Source organism: Molothrus aeneus, chromosome 5 (genome assembly GCF_037042795.1).
Source record: "Molothrus aeneus isolate 106 chromosome 5, BPBGC_Maene_1.0, whole genome shotgun sequence".
NCBI lineage: Eukaryota > Metazoa > Chordata > Aves > Passeriformes > Icteridae > Molothrus > Molothrus aeneus.
The window spans coordinates 781,893-804,711 of record NC_089650.1 but is presented as its reverse complement, the minus strand read 5'-3'; the positions used below and the strand labels follow the sequence as shown (position 1 = coordinate 804,711).

Below are 22,819 nucleotides of genomic sequence, written 5' to 3'. Positions count from 1 at the left end.
AGAAATGGCAGTTCCTGTGTGCAGGCCTCCTTTCCCTGTTTCAAGCTGCACATTATATGTGCAAGCATTAAAAGTTTTACTGACTTTCCAGTGAATCCAGAGAATGCCTGCCTTGCAGACAAGAGACAGCGTTTATTTCTTCTCTTAATTTGAGAGCATCATCTTCCCAATCAGGTCTAAAAAAAGCTGAACAAAGGATGACTTTGTTCCTGTGTAACTCATGGAACCTCTCCTGTCGTAACCTTTTAAACAGTTATTTTTATTTAAGATGTGTAAATTTCAAATCTTTTTTTAATGGGGTACATAAATGACATAATAAATGTTTCTTTCCAAGACATGGTGCATAAGGTATTTCACAAGCAGTTACTGAAATGTGATAGGCTGAGTATATGAATAGCATATTTTATGTAAGTACAAGATGTTAACATGGTATATAATAGAATTAAACAAGCTGTAATCTAATCTAGGTCTTTGGCTCCATAAAGCTATAGGGGTGGGGAAGCTATTGTCTTTCAGAATTAAAGTTTTTTTTAAGTATTGAGAGAAGGATGATTATTTGCTGATTCTGTGTCAAAATTGTGTTGAAGTGTCTTATGTAAAAATGGCAGTTCAGATCAAGAGAGGTTTGAGACTAAGTTAAGACATCAATTTAATATGATTGCTTGGGGGTTTTTAAAGAAAAAAATCTATATAATATTATTTTGAATAGTTAACATACAGTATTTCAACAGGGGAAGCACTGATTAGATCACCACAATCTATTTTATGCCATCAGGATTGCTGAGGGGGCTTATAATTGTGTTAAATTTTCATATTACTCATATCCACACATTAATGAACAGATGCATTGTTACTATTGGGATTTTGCCATTTGGCCTTTCACATCTCTAATCGCGATTTCCTACTGAGATCTTTACCGTTCTCGCAGAAACTCAGTCATTGATACATGGCCGTTCTCGGCGTTCTTTCCTCCCCCCTTGTTCGTGCGCGGCATCGCTCGCAGTGCTGGGCCGGAGCGGGAGCGCTGCGGGGCCCCGGGGAGCGGCACCGGCCGTGCTGGGCCGGAGCGGGAGCGCTGCGGAGCCCCGGGGAGCGGCACCGGCTCGGCCCGGCCGCTCTCCGAGCCGTGCGGGAGGCACGGGTTAGGGCAGGCAGGGATTCGGGCAAACTGAGTGTTCTGGCAAGGAGGGATGCCGGCAAACAGGGGTTAGGGCAAACAGGGATGCCGGCTAACTGGAATTCAGGCAAACAGGGATGCCGGCAAACTGGGATTCAGGCAAGGAGAGATGCTGGCAAACTGGGATTCAGGCAAACTGGGATTCGGGCAAGCAGGGATGCCAGCAAACTGAGATGCGGGCAAACAAGGGTTTGGGCAGGCAGGGATGCCGGCAAGCAGGGATTCGGGCAAGGAGAGATGCTGGCAAACAGAGATTCAGGCAGACAGGGGTTCGGGCAAGCGGGGATGCCGGCAAACTGAGATTCAGGCAAGAAGAGATGCCGGCAAACTGAGATTCAGGCAAGAAGAGATGCTGGCAAACTGGGATTCAGGCAAACTGGGATTCAGGCAAGGAGAGATGCTGGCAAACTGGGATTCAGGCAAACAAGGGTTCGGGCAGGCAGGGATGCCGGCAAACTGGGATTGGGGCAAGGAGAGATGCCGGCCGGCAGGGATGCTGGCAGACAGGGATCGAGGCAGACAGGGATGCCGGCAGGCAGCGGGCAGCGCAGCGGGGCTCCGGCAGCCCCGGCTCCTGAGCGGCTCCTGTAGCTTTAAGGCAGCAAGTTAGGCAGCAGACTTGTGCTTCTTCACGAGCGTAGCACGGCGAGGGTTTTGTCCAGCCGCGGGGGAAAAGCTCTGTCGCGGACTTTGCTGACAATGGACTTAAAAGTAAGGCGGGCTGCTTTCGGTGCCTGGGGGCTCCGGAGCCCATTGTCAGCTCACAATGGATCCCTGTTGCCGCATTCCTGCTTTGCAAAGGTTTGTTGGCTTTTACTGACTGACGGCTCTCCGCCGCAAACGCCGCGCTTGCTCCGGCCTGCTTACACGCCGCTCCGGAGTTTGCAGAAAAGCACGGAGCAATAATAATTAAATATATATACGTATATATAAAAAAAAGAAACAAGGGAGAGGGGCAGTGTTTGTCTGACCTATTCACGCTGTGGGAAATGGTTTCCGTCGAGGGGACGGACGAAGTTGAGCAGTGGCCAGAGCCCGGCGGCGCCCCCGGCTCAGCGGCCGCGCTCGGGGCGGGCTCCGGCGGCATCCCCGGGGTTCCGTGGGGTTCGAGACACGATTGGGGATTCTAAGGGAGAAATTCCCTCGGGCAGCCCGGGATCAGCCCGGGGAACGCCCCCGGGGGCACAGGAGGAGCTCGGGGCGCTGCCAGGTGAACAAACCCGCAGCGGACCCAGCGCCTTCTGTGCTCTCGGTGGCATCCGGAGGTTGTCGCTGCTCCCCCGGCCGGACGCGGGGCTGCTCCCAGCTCTCTGTCTGTCTGTCTGTCCGTCCCTCTGCCTGCGAGCGCACGGGCTGATGGATGGATGGGGGATGCAGGAGGGCATCCCTGGCACGGGCGTTCCCTGGGCATCGGGGCTGCTCCCAGCTGTCTGTCTGTCTGTCTGTCCGTCCCTCTGCCTGCGAGCGCACGGGCTGGTGGATGAGGGATGCAGGAGGGCATCCCTGGCACGGGCGTTCCCTGGGCATCGGGGCTCGCCCGGCTCCGAGCCCCGAGCTGCGGCTGGGGACGCGAGGTGCAATTAGCCAAACGAGATAATGAAGGTGGCTCGTAATGGTTTTTACTGTGGGGAAAGTTAACCAGTTGCTAATAATTGTACGGTCTCTCGGCCAGACGGTCCCTTTGATAAGTTAACGTGCGCTCCCTTTATGCTCCTGGTAGGGGGTAAACAAATGCCTGAACAAATACAAATACACATAAACACCAATGCGGAGAATAGCGGTATATGTCTTAGATCCAGATAATAAGTGTGGGTATTGTTATTTAGATGGCACATACTGGGACACTTATCTTTTAGTACACTCCATTTTCTAACTGAATGCAGTGCTAATCGTGGGATTGAAAGCTATTGTAATTGTGTACCCATCTAAATGCTGACAAGAATATACAATTACATTGTTTGGAATTGAGTTTAATGTTCTCTGAATTTTATTAGCATTTATATTTACTTATGCATTAAAATTCTACACAAAAAGAGGTCAGAACACAAGAGTTGCAGACATAAATATCAGACCCATCCACACCCTCGCTGCATTTTTCCTGAAAATACTGAACAAATATATTTTATTTTATTTTTAAAGGAAGTGATAGAATCTGAAATGAGCAAATAATGGGTTTCCATTCTAAGCGATGCCTTTTCTCCCTCTGGATTTTGCAGTCTTTTAAAGCTTTTTTCCATACCCAACTTTTTATTATTATTTATAATGCGTGTGTTACCGGAAAATCTTTCCACAGTGTGCTTACCACCACACGATGTTTAAACACACATTATGAAGTGGATGTAATTGTAAAGACTCAGAGGGATATAATTACATGTAGCAGATTTAGGAGCTAATTCTTTGCTTCTCTCTCTCTTTCTCTCTCTCTCTCTCTTTACTCCGCATTTTATCAACATAATTATTTTTTGACTACAGACTAACACCCAGAAACTGACAGGCATCCATTATAGGCAGCAACTTGTTCACCAAATTGAAAAACAATGAACTGCAGGTTTACATGTGCCCATTGTAACACAGAATTACCGGAGCTTTGTTCCACTAGAGGAAAAAGCTAATGGTTTTGAAACAGCAGGTGACAAAACACATTCAGTTTTTTTCTTTTTTGTTCCTTTTTTTTTTTTCTTTTCCCTCCCCTCTTATCAGTTTGTTGATGAAGTCATTACGAACTGGGGGCCCAGAATAGGGTTGGCCTTATTTTTAGCAGATAGACTTTTAATGAGTTCTATTGTGGAGACAGTCATGTTGATTTGCTTACGTTTTTTTTCCCCCCCTTCACTCAGAAACTCCCAGTATTGAAAAGCTACTATCAAAGGACTGGAAAGACAAGCTTCTTGCCATGGGATCAGGGAACTTTGGAGAAATAAAAGGTAACGCTGTTTCTCTGCTAAAGGAAATTGAGAATGAATATACAAATACCGCTGGCTTTGTGGAACTTTGTCTGCTCCTCTTCCCCTCCCCTTCAAACACGGTAATTTGGGGTTTAAATGAAATGTATGCACTTCCATCTGTGATCATATAAATCAATGGAATGCTGTATTGCCCTAAGTGAATGAATTTACATTAAGCTTTTGTTGCCTATATCGTTCTCTGTTATAAACGAGCACATCCTATTGCTGGATAGGGGGAAAAAAAAGTCAGTATCAGACATATGTGGTACCAGAGTATAGCAGAGCTCAGCTTCTGAAATTGAGGGTGATCTGATTTCCTTGTTTATTTTTGGACCGATTTCGATGATGTAGTTTTTTGTTTGTTTTGTTTTTTTTTTTTTTTTACTTTTTTTTGCATGTAGGGAAGAATAAAAAGAGCAAAGTTTGTGTAATGGTACCTCTAGGTACTGAAATTAGCCAGTGCAGATTTTAAAAGACAGCGTACAACATCTGTGCACTAGAGCATGTTCTTTTAAAGCCGTACTCCAGAAGGAAAATGACAAAATTTGACCACTCTCCAGCAGCAGTAGTTTCTGCTTTGCCAAGATATTTCCCCATTTTATATATCTGAGGTCGTTTTAGGGAACCTGTGGTTGTTTGTTTTCATGTAATTTAATATTTTTATAATTCCTCTGCAGTGCTTATGATGAGGAACTCACTCAAAACACACGTGTCAAAAATTGCAAGTTTTCAGAGCAGCCATTATCACTCTGAAAAGAAGCAGTGACTCTGATTCTTCTCCCGTTTATAGCAGTGTGCATCTGGAGTAGCAAAACCCAAGCCAGCGTTGTTTTGGAAATGTGAAAGTAGAATGAAATTAAAATTAAGCCCTTCTCCTCCTGTGTTTATAAACAGGGTTTAGTTTCTGTCCATTACTTTGGAATGTTTACTTGCTAATGTTGTCCCTGCTCTAGAGATGCTCACTCAGGCAGGCTCCCAGACCTTGTGCTGGCAGGTTTAAGGGCCCTGTGCACAAGAGATGTGCAATATTCAGTAAAGCACACAATACAAGATGCTCTCACAGGTTCTTGGGTTGGTGCAGATGCAGAGAAAGTGTTATTTTAATTCTGTGGGCCTTCCAGCCTGTCACTGATAAGCCACCAGCATTAGCCTGTGCTGTTCCACTGCCTTACCCAAACAGGAAAATATTCCCCTGGTTTCCCCAGACTTCTCCCCAGCAGGCTGTAATTCAAAGATACATATTCATTACATCTGTGGAGTAACTTTATAACAGAATGCAGTGCTCCAGCCCCCAACAGGCTGAGATGTTGTGATGATGATGATGATGGTGATTATTATGGCTCCAGAGGGCCAAACCCTAATTTTTTCATTCCTGGTCCATGTGTGTAAAGCAACAGGTCTTAAAGAGGAAGGGCAGCTCTGGGCTTACCTTAGGTAGGAGGTCTGGGTTTTAAAAGCACTTTGTTTAAGATGAAATCACCCTTTGCCATGAACTGATGCATCTTTAGGATGTTTCAGGGACAGAGTATGGGGAGACATCTTTGATACCCACTTTTGGGCAGGTCTTGCACAGTGTGTGGAGCCTCTTTAATTCTTGACACACTGGAACCTTTAGAAGGACTCCCAGTGATTCTCCAGTGCCTCTGCACTCTGTGGAGCTGCTCTGAAGAGTGCTGTGCACTGAGAAGGTGGTCTGTTCCCACTGCCTGTGATCTTTTTCTTTTGGAGGGCAATCTTTTTTCTCCCTTCCTCTTTTTCCCTTTCACAAGCTAAACTTGAAAGCAGCAGCAGCCAGCTATATGCTACCACCAGAGAAATTCAACAGTCCTTTCAGTCGTGCCTGGGGGAAAGGATGGGGAGCAACAGCACAGCCTCAAAGAAGACTTTTCTTTGCTTTAATTTTTGGTTTTTAGCTTTATATTTTGAACACAAGTCGAGTTATTGTTCTGTAGCTCTGTTCAAAAGGCTCACATCTGAGGCTTTTTAGTGTGACTGTGGTTCTGTGGTTGGGGGCATGGTTATTAGGTGTTTGGATCAAGTTTGGCAGTAAGCTGTGAAAACAGGCACTGGTTTATTTTTCCTACTGACTGCCGTGACAGTTGCAATTATTGTCCATTGTTCCTAGGTGGCTGGAAAGGAGGGAGGATACAATAGAGCATTGCCCTCTGGGGGTAAATGAATTTGACTTACAGATTCTTGGGGGGTCAGGCAGGCTGATTATTTAGTGCCCAGGAATGTGGTTTTCATGGCACCATCAGCCCTGAGCAGCCAACAAACAATGGCTCAGCTGTACTGCAGCTATATTTAGTGAGGCAGCAGGAAAGGTGTGCAAGTTGAGCTGCTCTGTACCCACACACACGTGTACAAACACACGTATATTTGCTGCAAAATGGTTTTGTCATTCTATAGTTACGAAGTTTTCCAGTTGTGATTTTTTAATTAACTTCTTTCTCTGTACTTGGCCCGGCAGCTGCGTTTTTTCCACCCCTCATTTCTCTATTAGTGATATTTGGAAACCCCCATTTAAGCAATGTCTTATGTTTAATACACCCTGGAATGTGGACAGCACTAGGAGCTGTGCTGCCCAACTGTCTTACACACTGAACAGTTTTTTCCATTTAACTGTTCAAAATTTCATTGTGTTTTTCATTAGGTCTGGGGGAGTTTTAGTACATCATGTGCAAAAAGGCTCAGCACCAGGCTACATACTGTTAATGCCCAAGTCTGTGTTATTACCATTGAGTTTTATTATCTGGGAGAGATTAAAGAAAGGGAGATGAAGAGGAAGACTTTATTTTCTATTAGCGTGAGACTTTATTTTCTATTAGCGTGATTTCCTTTAAGCTAGAGAGCAGGGGTATTTTATTAAAGACAGGGAAATTGGTGAGAGGTTGGAAGTGGCCAGGCTCTCATGTTCTGTGCTCAGTTGTTTCTCTTGGTTGCTTTGTCACCTTTGGCTGCTATTTAAACCCCCCTTTCTTCGTCTGCACACCCATAAAGCAGAAGAGCCATCTCTGAGTGTCTGCAGAGGCAGCTGCAGATTGAAGATCACACTTAGAAGGGTTTATATCCATCCAGTTACTAATTGAAAGGGAAATGGGTTGTTTTATTCCACAGCTGGACCCAAAGGTACTGCCAGGGAATGCTCTTAAAAAGGGGCAAAGCCTAGAACTTTTTCTGTCTGTAGAAAATGTAACTCAAATACCTGTGCTTGTTCAGAGAGTTTGGGGCTAAATTACAATTTTAGCACTAGAAGTTTCTTAAGAAATTCTGTTTTGATATCTATGGAATTTTTACTCTGCTCAAAACAAGTTGCTGTATAGCAAAACCTACAAAAGTGCTATTTAATTGAAATATTTATAGTGAAGCTGTAAAACCGTATATTGACTTGGTTAAAGCCTGTTCAAACTTGCTTATATCCATCCCAGTCAAAACCAGGCTCAAAAGGCCTCTGGATTATCCTTGGATAATGCATTTTATTGGATTCAGTGGAGCAGAGAGATCCTCAGGTCTCAAAGTGGTGGTGTACAGGAAGGAAAATCATCCCCTTTTCTGCTGTCAGTGTAACTGCCTTGTTAGCTGTGCACTGCAGTGGGAAAGGAGGTGCTGTCCTCCAATGTTAGTAGGAAAAGCTATCAAAAATAGATGTATTCCTTAATTATCAGTGATCATTCCTTTATATAAAATTAACTTTTAAATTAAATTATAAAGTGAAGCTTCTCTTTCACTGGCGCTGGGCCTCAGGTGCATCAAGGGTTGTCCAGCCTTGCTCACACTGGGGTGAGTGAGGCAGCTTTAACCATGATGAAAACTCCTGTTAAAACTTCCTTGGTGTGCACAAAGCCTTGCTGCTAATCTTGTCCATCTCTCTGCTGAAACTTGGCAAGACACAGCAAGGCATATTTTTTATGTTCCCCACTTAGCTAATTTTGAATAGGTGTGTGGAACAAAAGGTCGAACAGGCTTCTGTTTCCAGTCTTTCTGAGCTGGTTTTCTCTTGAAGGCATTGTTAACAGTGATTGTGCCCAAATCTCTCAAGAAAGACTGGGCAGGTCTGAATCTGATGTATTTTTGTTGTTATTTGAAAGACCTTTTGTATTGTGTGGGTGAGTTTGTAAACAGCTCAGGTGAAGTTCTCTGCGCTCCCTGTGAAAGGGATTGGGTTAAAGTCATCTCTTCATTGTGTCCATGGAAATCTGGGTGACTCTGGAGGCTGCTCTGGAGTAAGCACAGATTTATGGAGGTGACTGAAGGTGAGATTAGCCTCCCAGCCCTGCTCTGCAGCTCACCATAGCACAGAGGTTTGTTCTGTGTGAGGAGCTGGGTTCCAGGTCCCGGGCAGTGCCAGTGCAGGTGGTTTGATGTGAGATGGAGCTGTGCTTGCTGCAGACTCTGTTTGTGCCCCTGTGCTCAGGGGATGGGGCACCAGAGAGTAGGCAGTGAGGGGTTTTAGGGCTGCCAATAATGGCTAAAGAGAAATAATCCATTCAGCGATACTATAGCTCATCAGAGCCCCTGAATTAAAGACATATGTTATGTAGATTCAATGTATGGATTAAAACGGATAATCTGGTAGGTGACACACAGAATCTTGAGATAAGTGAGCTGTGCAGATTCCTGTATGGATTGTGAGGGATAATTCCAGTTAAGTAATGCTGCACAAGTTGAAGACAAGTAAGCTCTGGGTAGTGCTCAGGTTATGTGCAGTAATCCAGTGAGTGACACTTTGGATCACATAATCTGTAAACTAAAGACAAGAAATTCTGCATTTACATGTGGACAGGAAGAAGGAGGGGGAAAGGGAGAAAGATTATTCATGGGGAATACACTGGGTTTAAACCTTTGACTAATACAGCGCAGATCCCCAGGAGATGTGTCAATTTTGCATTTGCAAATTAATGGTTCAAAAAGGTTTGCAAACTTGTGTCAGCTCTGGGTGTTCTGCATTATTTTTTCTGTGAGTAGTATTGTAAGTGGAGTGGCAAGAGAAGGAGGCTGAGAGTCATAAGTGAAGGAGGTATGTTGGATTGTCAGCTTTTAGTTGTGATAAATTCAGTATTTGTTGCAGCCTACTTGGTGTCTTCTTTGTGTTTACTTTTTTGAGGGGTTTAATAGCAGCAAATTGCCAATGGAGCTTTAGTGCTTTGTTAACATTCCAGAAGTGCTGGGGTGCATGGGGTGCTGCCCAGCTGCACCCAGGGAATCCTGAGTTTCAGGAGGAAGTTTGGCAGGTTGGTCACAGGGCAGTGTGATGCCCTCAGGCTGCAGAGAGGCATCCAGGGCTGGCTGAGCCAACACAGAGCTTCTTCAGGCCAGGAGAAAGCCTGGGGGAGAGGTGGTGGCTGCATGGAGCTGCTCTTGTTTGACCTGGAATGGGAGGTTAGCTGAGGGTTGTGCATGGGGAAGGCAGGGTTGGAGGAATCTTTTTTAAAGCATCTAAAAATGTTGTTTTATGGCAAAGCAGCTAATTCAGGTTGTTCCGGATTTTTGTACATAAAGGTATTTAATTTGTTCTCAGAAAGTCAGGTTCTAGTTTTATTTTTAAGATGTGATTATTGATAGAGATGATGGAATAAAATTGAACTAATTGAGGTAGTAAATGCCAATGGCTTTGTTTGAACATATGGGGACCAAACCACTGTATTTAAAAATTGTTCAGAGAGTTGGTTGACAAAAGGGTCCTAAAGCTGTGCTTCGTGGTTCTAAAATTACCTGATAGAGCTGAAAGCCACTGAGCTACAACTGCCAGTTTGTCACAACAAAGCAAATACACACACACACCCACTTTTTACTCTTTTTCCTGCTGCTGCATAAAATTCCAGCAGCAATTGCTCTTTTCCTGGCCTGGTTCTAACTTGTTGTCTAGACAGTGAAACAATGAGTAACCTCTGAGAAACAGTCTCAGCACAAACAGAGTTGTCTGTTCCTTTTGTAACCTTGACAATGAGTTGCTAACCTGGTTGAATACCAAGCCTTGTTTGTGGTCTGCTGTACCAAAACTCACTTCTGACAGCAAATGAGGAGTGCTGAGTGACAGCCTCTTTCCAGCCTTGTGAGACACCAAAGTGCTGGTTTGGTACAGAGCAGGCAGCTGAGCTTCTTTTTCCCCACAGAATATGAGTTCTTGAGGCTGGTAATGGCAAAAGAGGGTAATTGCTCATCATTTGGTTTTACTCATTCTTCACCTTGCTCTAAAATCATAAAAGATTAAGAAAGTCTGTCTGCTGAAATAAAAACCTTCCTTATATCTCGCTGTCCCACAATGGATTTTTACTTGTCAGACAGAGAAGATTCATTACATAAATCTGTAGGTACAGGCCAATCAGTTTGAATTGTCTTTCCTTGTTTCTCTTTCTGGAGCCTGTGGCTTGTCAAGTAAAAAGCAGTCAGAAAGTTTTCTTTCATTATGCTGACTCGCCCCAGCAATAGGATGAAATAATTGAATTTAGCAAGGTGGGTAGTTGTAAGATGGCAGTCATTGTGTAGCAAAGTTGGCTTAAATACTTAATGAAAAATGCCAGTTTTCAGATGTTTTTGTCCTGACAGCTGCAGGATTTAGTGGCCTGAGAAGCTCTGTTCTGGTCCATAGTGAAGCACTCTGCAGTATTGATCAGGGAAGCATCAGCACAAGTTCCCAAGCACAGACCCACACGTCCCAGCAGGTACAGAATTTAAAGTACAGTCCCACTGCTTGGCCATAAACGTTTCACATTGCTGTTCAGGAACAGGGGGAAGAAGATGTTAAATTGTGAATTTACCTCAGCCACTTAGATGTGTTCCTCAGCCTGCTTTTCCTGGAGGAAACATCAGCTCCTCATTGCCTCGTGTGTGACTTCAGCAGCATGAATGGGAATACTCCTCTTTACATTTATGTCATAAATAGAATTTTAGATTTTTATTGAGGGAGAGCATGACACAGATTAGTTTGCCTTAAAGTAGAAGACTAGGTGGCCTGTTTTACTTTTCTTATTTCCTTACTAAGCAAAGTCTTGTTGGGTTTAGATTTCTAAAATGTCAAGGTTAAAAGTAGCACAAGGAGTGAGGAAAAAATAGTTGAGACTGGGATGAGAATGATACTGTGGAGGAAAGATGCTGTAAGAAAACCCTCTAGAAAAGATAGTTATTTAATGAACTGCTGATAATTTTATTTATTCTTTGGCTTTGGTACAGTTAGGACTAGTAGGATTTCACTCTTTCTGAGGACAGCTTGGTTAATAGATTGTTCAGTTTGAAAAACCTTTGTTTCTGTATCAAGACTGTAACCTTTGGTGGCTAAAAAAGCCTGCTGAAAAAGCAGAGCATTGCAGGAAATGCTTGGAGGTGACTCAGCCTTTAGCTCATGCATGGGCTGCAGCTCAGCCCTTGTCTCAGGGCTGTTACATCAAAGTCACAGAGGCTGTGCTGTGGCAGGGCTCCTGCTCCATGAGCTGGATGACATCAATAATTGCTTCATTCATAAGGGTCCCCTTGGCTGAAACCCTACCTCGTCTCCAACTGGGTCAAACACAGACTTAATTATCTATTTAACGTGTATTACTGTTAAAAGTCAGTGGGGAAATTCTTGGCTTTGCTGCAATAGTTCTGCTGGTGACTTCATCAGGGCCAGCAATAAAACCTCCTACACCACATAAAGTGCAGAATGACTTTCAGAGAGTTGCTAAAAACTCTGTGCTTTAGTTTGCTCTTGAAAAACATAATGCATGCCATCACCTCAATACCTGCAAACAGTCTTTAAGAAGATCAATTAGGTGGTGCTTTGAAATTAAAAAATGCTTTATACTGCATGCTCTAATTATTCGTATACATCTTAGCATTATTTGAATACAGAGCACTTCAAAATATTCTTATTTCCATTAAATGAGTTTTTCCCCCATAGAAAACTTTGTAGATACAGGAGGCTTTTTTTTTCCCTTTTGTAACCACAGCTAATGATACGAACATAATACAATATTATTATGTCTTCCAGCCTTTGTACTTGCACATTGTTTTCTTTGATTTCCCTTTGAAAGACAGATCCTGACAGTTCAAAAGCTGTTTAGGCAGTCCCTGTGACAGTATAAACTGGCTTGGCAGGTGGATTTCAGTGCCTGGGTGGGTTGAGTGTGCACAGAGCATCCCCAGCAGTTCCTGGGGAGGGGACAGAGGGTTTGGGGACAGCCCTGCCCCTGGGACATGCACATCCCTGGGCTGGCTGGCAGCAAACACTCCCACTGCCTCAGCATTTGCAGCAAAAACTGAAAATGCCTGTTACAGAAAATATTGGCTTTCCCAATTTCTCATTTACATTCTCGTTCTGTCTAATAAATTATAACAAAGTATTTACTGTTTTGATCACAGAAGCAGTTCCTCTGCCTTTTTTTTGCTCTGGTTCTGTTTTGGGTGGGTATGCCAAGGTTTCTCCTGTTCCTTTTCTCACTTTATGTGTGTCATTTGGTCATATTGGTGTCTTCATTCTAATGTTTATTAAAATGTTACTGTCACTGCCAGTCTGAGACTGTGAATCAGAACTAAGAATGTGTAATAGTTTATTTCACATTTGAGTAAATTTCTTCTACTACTTAAACACTATTATGGGTAGTGTTGATCTGAGATGAAGTTTAGGTTTGCCTAGAATGCCACTAATTTGAGTCTTCTTTTATTGCCATCTGCTGTGGGTGCTGCATCCACAAACGTGGGGTTTTTTTCCTGAGTTTCTGTTCATGGTGATAGAGGACAAGCTGGCACATCTGGAGAGCATCTTTTCTTGGTTCTTTATGCATTACCAACCTGCAGTGTGTGCTTTGATGTCCTTTGCCTGACCTGTTTCCCTCAGTTGTGGAAAACCTACGTTCTGCCATTGCAGTAGGAGCACAGAGAGCACCTACAGCAACCTCCTGAAGGGCAGGTGGTTAAAGGCTTTGTTAGACATGAAATGTGCAATGTCTGTTTGCCCTGGCTCTCAGGGTAGTTCAGAGCAATTCTTGGGGCATGGTTTGAGGCTCTCACTCCGAATTTCTGTGGAGCGGTCCAGCTTGCTGTCAAGTGATGGACACTTGGGGTTTTCTGGCAGCCCTGCTGCCTGGCTGGGGTGAGAGCACTGCAAGGTGTCAAGGCCAACTGCAGGGCCATGCCCAGCTCCAGAACCACAGAGCCATGCCCAGCTCCAGAACCATTCCCATCTCCAGAACCACAGAACCATTCCCATCTCCAGGGCCATTCCCAGCTCCAGAACCACAGAGCCATGCCCAGCTCCATCTTGGAGCAGCCCCCAGGGAGTTCAGGAAGGAAGCAGCTGCAGGTAGCTGCTGGGGACAGGGGTCTGCACCCCTTCCCAAGTTCCAGCAGGGTCAGCAGCCGTGTGGATAATTCAATAATTCCTGAGTAGCATCATTTGAGCAGCTGTCTTTATTTGTTGTTGGGTTAGTTGCTTAAAATACTGACACGTTTTGCCCTGTGAGCTGCAGGATTCTTTAAATGGAAATCCCTTGGCTGCCAAGACACTTCACACCATGATGCAGGTTTGGATCTCGTGCAGGTTAACACAGAAGATAGTGAGGGTGGGACAAAAGTCCACCATCCTTGTTTGCCTACAGCACCTAGAAAAGGGTAGAGAACCAACTGGGGCTCTTAACTCTGTAGTGGTTTTTGATACACCAGGAAAAATTCCTGGAAGTGATTGTACTCATGTGGTGACCCCACTGTTGGCCTCAGCTCACCAATAAGTAAATAAATAAGTCTCTCCATGCTTTGGCCTTTGTATGTTATGCAGAGTAATACATGACTGGTCATGGCAATGTGAAATGGCACTTTTGTTGACCATTTTAAGAAAAGTAAATATAGGAAAGGTGTGCTAGGTAATAAGGCTAACATAAAACATACCAAACTTAAACTAAATGCAGACATTTAACATTATTATCAAGACTGTCTGATTCAAGTACTTCCCTTTTTTTTTTTTTTCATTTTCACACATTTATAAGCCAGTAGTTACCTGCAAGATATGTCAAAACTGTGGTTCATCATCAGTGGAGCTTCCATAGATGTGTGAGTAAGACAAGGGGAAATTGCACAGAACTCCCCATCTCTCATTAGAGCCACATCGCTGATCTTTAATCTTTTTTTTTACCTCTGGTTTTGTGCAGGTCACTTGAGAGTATGGCTATCCAAGTACTTACTTTGCAAGGAATTATTACCTCAAAGAATTGAAATTATCATTAAGTACTATTCCAGTTACTGGAAGGATGGCTTAGTCCTGGGAAAAAAAAGTACCTACTAAGCCATGTTTTCCTGGAAGTATTCTCCAAGAGAAGTTTTTTTTTTTATAAAGCTGATGCTGATAAATTTTCCCTTTTGGTGTATTAGCAAACTGAAATAGCTCGAGAAATATAATGCAAGAAGTCTGCCTTTTGTCAGACTACTTTCACTCCAGCTGTATAAACCCCAGGAATTATGCATTGTACTTGGTAAGTAGGATATAAAACACCCCTTGTGGGCATTTCAGATTGTCTTTAAGAATGGAATAATAATAGTGAAGAGACTGAGTGAATGTGTGCCTGGCTGCAGTGTGGTGTTGGTGTCTGCACTGGCAGTCACTGCCTGCTCTGAGCTCACAGTCATGGTTTGGGTTGGAAGGTCAGCAGGTCTCTCTGCAGTGCCCAGCGACGCTTTCATTGTTCAAAACCCTGAAAATTTAACATTTCCAAGGATGGGGCATCCACCACTCTCTGGGCAACTTGTTTCAGTGTTGTACCACCTTCACTCCTTCCTTATTTCTAACCTAAATTGACTTTCTTTTAGCTTAAACCATTGCCTCCTGTCCTATCACAGCAGGCCCTGCTAACAGGTTTGTCCCCATCTTTAAAAGCCCCTTTTAGGTACTGGAAGGTGTCTCTGGAGCTTTCTTTTCTCCAGGCTGAGCAGCCCAAACTCTCTCAGCCTTTCTGAGAAGAGAGAATAGAATAGATCTAGAATAGAGAATAGAATAGATCTAGAAAAGAGAATAGAATAGATACAGAATAGAATAAATATTCTCTGAGAATAGAGGATAGTGCTCCAGCCCTGGTGATGCCTGTGGCCTCCCCTGCACCTCTTCCAGCACATCCCTGTCCTTGCTGTGCTCAGCACCAAGAGCTGCAGGCTGCACTTTGCTGTTGGCACTCAGATGGAGCTGCTGAAGGGCTTTGCTGCTCTGTGCCAGCCAGGCAGGCTGGTGGGATGTCCCTGTCCCTGCCTGTGCCCTGCTCAGGTCAGTGGCACATGGGTTTCCTTCCCAGGGAGCCCAGCCCCAGCCTGGGCACACAGGGCTGCAGAGCAGCACGGCTTTCCTGCCTCTCCTGGGAACTGTGAGCTCTCTGCCTGTCACTTCACACATGTGGAAACATTTTCCACCTTTCAGATTAACTTAAAGATGGGGATTAATTTAACTTCACAAAGGGGTTTTTGATTCCCAGCTGAAAGCTGCTGTAGGAGCTGAAAATCCAGGGATGAAGCAGCAGTGTTGAGTGTTGGTGTGTTTGACAGTGATTTCTTTCTGCTTGCCCTCACTCAGGGGCTGAGGCAATCCTGTGTGCTCCTTCTTTCTGTAGGACCTTCTCCCCCTCTCTCATGCCTGCATCCACCCCTCAGTGAAAGTTAGGAATGAAATATCTGCTGAATAAATAAACACAGAATATTTTGTTTTCAGGTGTTTCAGTGGCAGTATCAGTGCATGGCAGTCTCCATTAGAGGAGCTTTTTGGTAAATCCACATGGACAGGCCAGGCAGGGGCTGCCTCCTAGAACAATTCTGCACCTCTTGGAAACACCGCACCTTTCTCCTGGGGAACAACAAATAAAGGATGCAAGAGAAACCTCTGATTAATTCCATGGCCAGGTGGCAAATGCATGACTTGTAGCAGCTCTCTGTCTCCAGTGCTGGAAGGAAAGCTCATAGTTAGAAGTGTTTTCTTCAGCCCTGGGAGTGTTTTAGCACTGGCTTCCATTCCTTCTCACAGCTTTTAGCAGAACAGGTTTAAAGGCCTATGCTTTCTGTTGCAGTGTGTTTCTCAAGTTTCCAGCTTGTACCACAGTTTTTCTGGAGGCTTTATCTGAGAATATTCTGCTGTAGTTCTTTGTTGTGTGGTGAGAATATTTTCACAGAAATTTCTAGAACCCTAATGAAAAACAATTCAGTTGCATTTCTTCTGTCACGTTGTTTCTGGTGATTCTGTGTGTTTTTCCACTTGCATATGGCTGTCTACAAATGGACTTAAGTGCCTGCACTTGGCTGACGTTGCAAATGGGATGGTGCTCGGGATCACATCATTGAAATTAGGTAAAAGTAACAAAAAAAAAAAAGGAAATTAAGCTCAGTAAAAGCAAAGAGCCCTCCCAGTGCCACCTCAAGGGCTTTCAGAGCAAGAGCAGAGGATTCACCATCACAGACATTTCAATCCAGTCTAGCAGGCTGTATGAAATATTGTGGGGAACATTCCTGCACTGGCAAGGGGGTAGGCTAAATGAGCTATTACCAGCAGCTCTTTCCATGTCTGACTGATAGTTGGCTAGGAACGTGCTTGCTGTAGTCGCCAATTTTTTTTCTTTTTCCTTTTTTTTTTTGGTTTATTTTTTTTTCTCACTTGGAGAGCACTGGTGACATTGGCAGAAGAATGCTCCCTTATAACCACTGTCCTTCTGGGTAGAAAAATAATTTCTTCAGCATGGTTCTGAAAGTGAGGTAGTGAGTTCCTCTGTGTGTGTCAGCTGAACTCCACTATAAAAACATCTAACAACAGTACAAATGAGAGTGATGATGAGTTGTGTTTAACTCCCATTTTGGATATGTTTATAAAAGAATTTGTCCTTTAAAATTGCACCTCAGTGGCAGCAACAGCAATGGGAGTTATTGACAGTTTAAATACTGTATCATTTAATCCTTATCAGGGATGTGGATGATCTAACAGGTTATAGAGGGATTTTAATGCTTACCCTACATCAATGCTTTGATACTACAGAAACTGCATCTTTTCCCTAAGTTTCTGCCATAAATGTTTTCTTACAAACCTTAAAGGGTTGATTTTTACTCCCCAGTGTTTAAAACTTGAAACTTCCTCAAAATAGGCAGTATTATTTCCCTCTGTTAATCTGACAGAAAGGCAGTGCAGAACAGATGAAAGGGCAAAGGAGCATTGAAGGGGGACTCCAGATGAAAGCCTGTGTACAGATTTATCTTCCATGTAGAGGAGCAGGTCTTTGTGTGCACCATACTGCAATCTGCTTCTGCTCTTTGCTTCTCCTGAAACTCTGCTTGCAGTAAAGCTGCAAAATAAAGAGAAAATAAAGAGCTGCATCGCTCTAAATGTTCTCTCTTCTCTTTCTCCCCCACCATGTGATGCCCAGGGACTCCAGAGAGCCTGGCTGAGAAGGAGAGGCAGCTCATGGGCATGATCAACCAGCTGACCAGCCTGAGGGAGCAGCTGCTGGCAGCCCACGACGAGCAGAAGAAGCTGGCGGCGTCTCAGATCGAGAAGCAGCGGCAGCAAATGGAGCTGGCCAAGCAGCAGCAGGAGCAGGTGAGTGGGTATTGTACTGCCTGCAGCTCCAGCCACCTCTGCAAGGGCTGCCAGCACCTTGGCTTTAGCCCTCATACCCTAAAAGTGCACCCAGAATCTTTTCCGTTTGTTCTCCAAGGTGGAAAGGTTTGAACAAAAACGTATCAGGAGAATGCTGCACAGTTTAATCCTAATTATGGATGTAGATGATATAACAGGTTATAGAAGGATGTTAATGCTTGCAAATTTGATTTGCAATATATCCATCTTGGAGTTGTTCAGAGCCTGCTGCCAGCAATGCCAAGGCTGTGGGTTCAGTCTCCTCGTTCAGGAGTTGGGCTGGATGCTCCCTGTGAGTCCCTTGCAACTCAGAATATTCTGCAATTCTCTATTACCTTCAATACCGTTAGGGTTTTTAAACTGTCTGTAAATAAACAGGCACATCCAGCCCTCCTGAATAATCCCCCAAAGCTGCTTTGATTAAGAAATACTGAACAGGTATAAAAAGAACAAAATGCAGCACTTGGATTGTAACGTGAGAAATGGAGAGGCTGGGTTTTGCCAACTGTGGAAAAAGCAGAGAATAATATAAAGTCAGTGAACAAGTGTGGCTTTTTTTCTTCTGCACTTGAGAGGCTTGATTTTCAGTTTTTGCAAATATGCCCTTCACTGGAAATGCAAACATGGTTTTCACATGTGATCACTTCCAATGGGCACACATGGACACACAACATTTTAGGCAAAAACTTAACTTCTCTCACAGATTTCACTGGGCAGATTTTAACAGAAATTAATGTCTGCTTTCATACTTGAATGCAAGCAGAGAATATTTAGATATCTACTTGAAAATTTTATCACAGAACTGCAGCTCTGTGAGTTTTAAACTCACAAAATTCTTTGAAATCTGTCATAGTTGTCATATTCAGTGTTGGTATTGTACTTAAGCAAGTCTTAAGATTTCTAAGGCACTGCTGCTACCTTCAGACATTTAAGCCTTGGTTTTCCCTGGTTTTAATTATTTAAAATTATTAATTTAATTATTTAAAAACCTTATCTTATTTTGGCCTGAACCTCCCACATGGGGAGAACAGAAGTGACTTACCTTGAGCTGCAGAATTTGTATCCTGCTGTTGTTAGGACAGCAAAGGTAGAGGAAGGAGTGAAGGTGGAATTGGCAAGATTCTTTCACCAGGAGACATCCTGTATGAAACTATTCTCTTTACCCTGCCTCCAAAAGTCAACCCTGCCACAGGGATTTGAAAGTGAAAAAGAAAATGAAGACAGTAGAAAAAGGCAATAAGAAATTAAAATAACTAAGATTTCTTTTAATTGAAGAAATTGTGTATACTTCTGTATTATGCGGAAATGAAAATATCCAAACTCTGAAAAAATGTAGTGATAAAAATAATTTTTCTTTCTTAAGGAAAGGCTCCATTCTTGCTTTTTAAGTTCAAGAATGGTTTATCTCCCTCCAGCCTTTAGAACTCGTAACTCCATTCTGTTAATGTCTGCTTTTTTCCTTCATGGGTGTAAAATGTGTCCACGGCAGCACTTGCAGTCATTTAGGGAGAGGGAGGGTGGAAGTCCTTCTGGAAAACTGCACTTGGCTTTGAGAGGAGGCTCAGAAGGACTTCACAAAGCAGGCTCATGGTGAGCCTTGTGGCCTTGCCTGCCCCCTCAGCTCCTTGCAGCTGATACACACACTGGAGAGCCAGGGATTTTTCCAAGCTCAGTTCCAGTCTCTTTGTGCCTGTTTCTACATTAATAAAAGTACACTAAGAACCTTCCTCCATGATGTCAGATTGCCATTTTTTAAAAACTTTTTGAGCAGGTGGTGCCAAACAGAAGAATATTTCTGGCCATGCTACCTTTTTGCTTTTTCTACCCTTTTCCACCATTTTTTGGTTTCTCTGCTGGGGTTGTTCTCTCTGCTGGGAAATTTTGGCAGTGCCATTATTTCAGTAAGATTTTTGCATAGGTCCTTGTCTTATGTGCAGCCCAGCATTTTCCATAAGAGTCCCTTTCTCACTGGTGTTAGCAATGAATTGAACACATCCCCCTTGCTTCAGCAGCAGCCTCTGCCCTCGGGGGTTCCTCGGCTCAGAGGAGGGATTTAAAGAACTAAGCAGGCTCAGAGCTTCCTGTGGATGGACTCTGGGAATGGTGATCCATATCTCACGTTTCTCCTGTGCAATTTCTTCACAGATTGCAAGACAACAGCAGCAGCTTCTGCAGCAGCAGCACAAAATTAACCTTCTTCAGCAGCAGATCCAGGTCAGAGACACATCTCCTCCCACACCCCTGTTATTCTTCCTTTCCCTTCCCCACTCCATCCCTCAGCCATTGTTGCCACAGTTTCTTTAAGAATCTCTGCAGTTGGCTGGCATCTTGTTTATAGAAACACAAGAGGATTGTACTTGTCATTAGCAAAAACAAGGTCAGTTTTTGGAAGGCCTTATATGATTAGCATGGTTTTTGTAGGGTCAGGAAGAAGCTGTTAGAGGAGCTGGTCATGCAAGCAGACATTTGCAGGACCAAATCCTCTTTCCTCAGGAGTGACAAAAGAATTGCCAGAAAGAGTTTGTTTGGAACCAGTGTCCTACAGCTCTGTTTTTGAGGCTGTGCTGAGGTGATTGATAATCTTCAGTGGTTGATAATCAAGTGCACCTTCTTCCCTCTGCCTTGAGGTGTTGGGAGACTGGATTTTTTTATTTGTGGGAAGTATTGTGTGAGTGAGAAGCTGGCCAAAGGGTTGGTTAGATTCTGGAGAGCAGCTGTGTAAGTTCCAGGTACCTGCAGGTTTGTCCCCAGGAGTAGAAGTTGGTAAACCAGCATACCCAGTAAACTTTATTTAGCCTCTTTCTGCCATACTGTATTCAGAAGTTTCTTTTCATGCCAATGACTGCATTTCATTACTTTTCTTCCATGTGCATGCCCCTGTTTTGGGAACAGTGCAAATCAGTTTGCTGTGGAATAACAGGAGTGGTTAATAAACCTAATACATGGGATAACAAAGGAAAGGTTTGACTTTTACAGATACCTGGGACCAGGATGGAATCTCTGGTTGTTCAATCATGCAGTTTTGTACAGAGCATTGTGAGTTGCTGTAGACTCTGTTCTATTTGTTCAGTAGCAGCAGGATTCTCCTTCCAAAGCTTTTCATCAGCATTTCAGAGGGAGTTGCCTAAAATTATCAATCACAATTGTAAGCCATTTAAGGAAACCTAATTCCAGCCACATCAGAGGAGTTTTACGGCTTCATACTGGAAGAAAACTTGGCTGTATTATTCCAGAGGACATTCTGTCCATTTCTGGACTTGGGCATTTATGAAAAACTCCTGAGAAGGTCCATCCCTCTGTTATAAGGCAACTTCTATACAAGATGTGCTTTGCTGAAAATGATTTTGAGATTGGTAAGGCTTGGTTTGGCCTGTACTCTTTTCTGCTTCCTAATTTGTGTGTGGGAGGGATTTTTATTTATTGCTGCATTTTTAACAGGACTTAAAAAGAAAAACAATAGCAAAACCTGTACAATAGCAAGGAAAATATTTGTATTTTTAGCATTTAGCTATGGCAGCAAGAGAGGAAGTTGTTTTATAAGCAGTGAATAAAAATAAATTGAAGTAATGTAATTTGACCCCAACCCTTTTAAGTTTTAATGCCCTGTAGATAAGAATGAAGTATGTTGTTTTTAGGGTAGTGAAGAAAACCCTGGTTATTGATAATGAGATATAGAGCCTTTCATCTCTTGATCCCTGGTCCAAGTTTGACCTAAGTCAGTAGTAAATGAAAGTCAGCCAAGTCCCATCTGATGGAAGCTGCAATCCTCAGGAATGATTTGGGGGTCTGTCTCAAGAGATTGCAGATGCAATATTGACCCTGCTGAGGTCAGGATTTCACCTCCAGGGTCCACTTCACACAGACCCCATCGGATTTGTGGCACCCTCCTTTTGGATGGTCAGGCAGGAAAGGTCAGGAATGGAGCAGGCAGGGAGGCAGTGCTGCTCTCTCATTCCCACAGAGCTGATCTGTGTGTGGTGAAATTTGGGTGATACTGCACAGGCAGTCTGGGCAGTTCCATGTATGATTCTGAAGTCTCATGAACCCTGGCTGAAGCCCATAACTCTGAAGGGAAAAACATTTAAAAATAAAAAAAAATCCTTATTGACAGGGAACAAAAAGCAAAACATTTCTCCTCAGCTAGTGACTGTCAGAGAAGAAACAGTTCTTAAAGAAATCACCCTTTGTATATAATTTAAGGCAATGAAGTTCCCTTAAGATGTCCATGTATAAAATAAGTGAGTGAGTCTACAGTCAGCCTGTGAGTTACAGGAGGTGGAAGAAAACTCTGACAGGAATGTAACTGTGAGTTCAGCTTTCCTGACCTTGCCCTAATTAATCTAACAGGCTTCTGTCACACTGGCCTGAAGTTTTGAAATAGCATGAGATTTATTGACAGGGAAATATTCCTACAAAGAGTGGATAACTGTTTGACTTAGGTGCAGTTGAATGATTGTGCTGTAGCTGTGAACTCAACTTATTTATGACAAAGGAGTCGTTTTACTTGAGCCAATTTTTTTCTAAGCTTGTAAGAGTCGCCATAATTCCATATAAATTATTACACAGAAAAAAGCCACTAAAATATTGTACTGAAAGCATAATACCCTAAGGTTAGAAAAAAGCATAACCTGGCCGACCCCATGATTTATGAGTCCTTTCTCTCAGTGTGCTAACTTGGAAACAGTTCCCTTTCTCCTTAGCCCATCACACAATCCATAACCAGGGAGAGGCTGTGAGTCCCTCTCCTCCTCAGAGGACTGCAGCTGCTCTGTGGAACTGCAGCTCAGTTAAACCAGCACTTCTGGGATGCTGCAGAAAGATGCTTTAGTTCCTTGAGCTCAGAAAAATGTGCCTGGCATGCGAGTCTCTAAGTGGCACGTCTTTTCCAAGCCCATCTCTGCTGAGTTCATTGGAAGGTGGTGTCACTAAAACAGAAAACAAGGAGTTTGTATAGAGAGTTAAGTAAGCTGGAGAAAAGTTGCAGATTGGATTAAATTTGAGAATGACCTCAAAATGCTAAAATAGGATCTAGATGGGATTTTGTGTTTTGGCAAACTTTTATAATTTTTTTTCGACTTTTCAGGATGTTCTAGACCTAATTTGTGAAGAGGTTTGAGTTTCTCTGAATAATTA

The 22,819-nt window shown here is 43.4% G+C and overlaps 1 protein-coding gene across 1 annotated transcript in view; it reads left to right on the top strand.

Annotated features, from left to right (window-relative positions):
* Positions 1-22,819, top strand: part of SOX5 (SRY-box transcription factor 5) — a 279,452-nt gene that overhangs the window by 121,680 nt on the left and 134,953 nt on the right. The window contains exons 4-6 of the mRNA XM_066549577.1: positions 4,015-4,101; positions 17,475-17,647; positions 19,832-19,900. Of these exons, the coding sequence (XP_066405674.1) occupies positions 4,015-4,101; positions 17,475-17,647; positions 19,832-19,900 (329 nt within the window). The remainder of the gene's footprint in view (positions 1-4,014; positions 4,102-17,474; positions 17,648-19,831; positions 19,901-22,819) is intronic.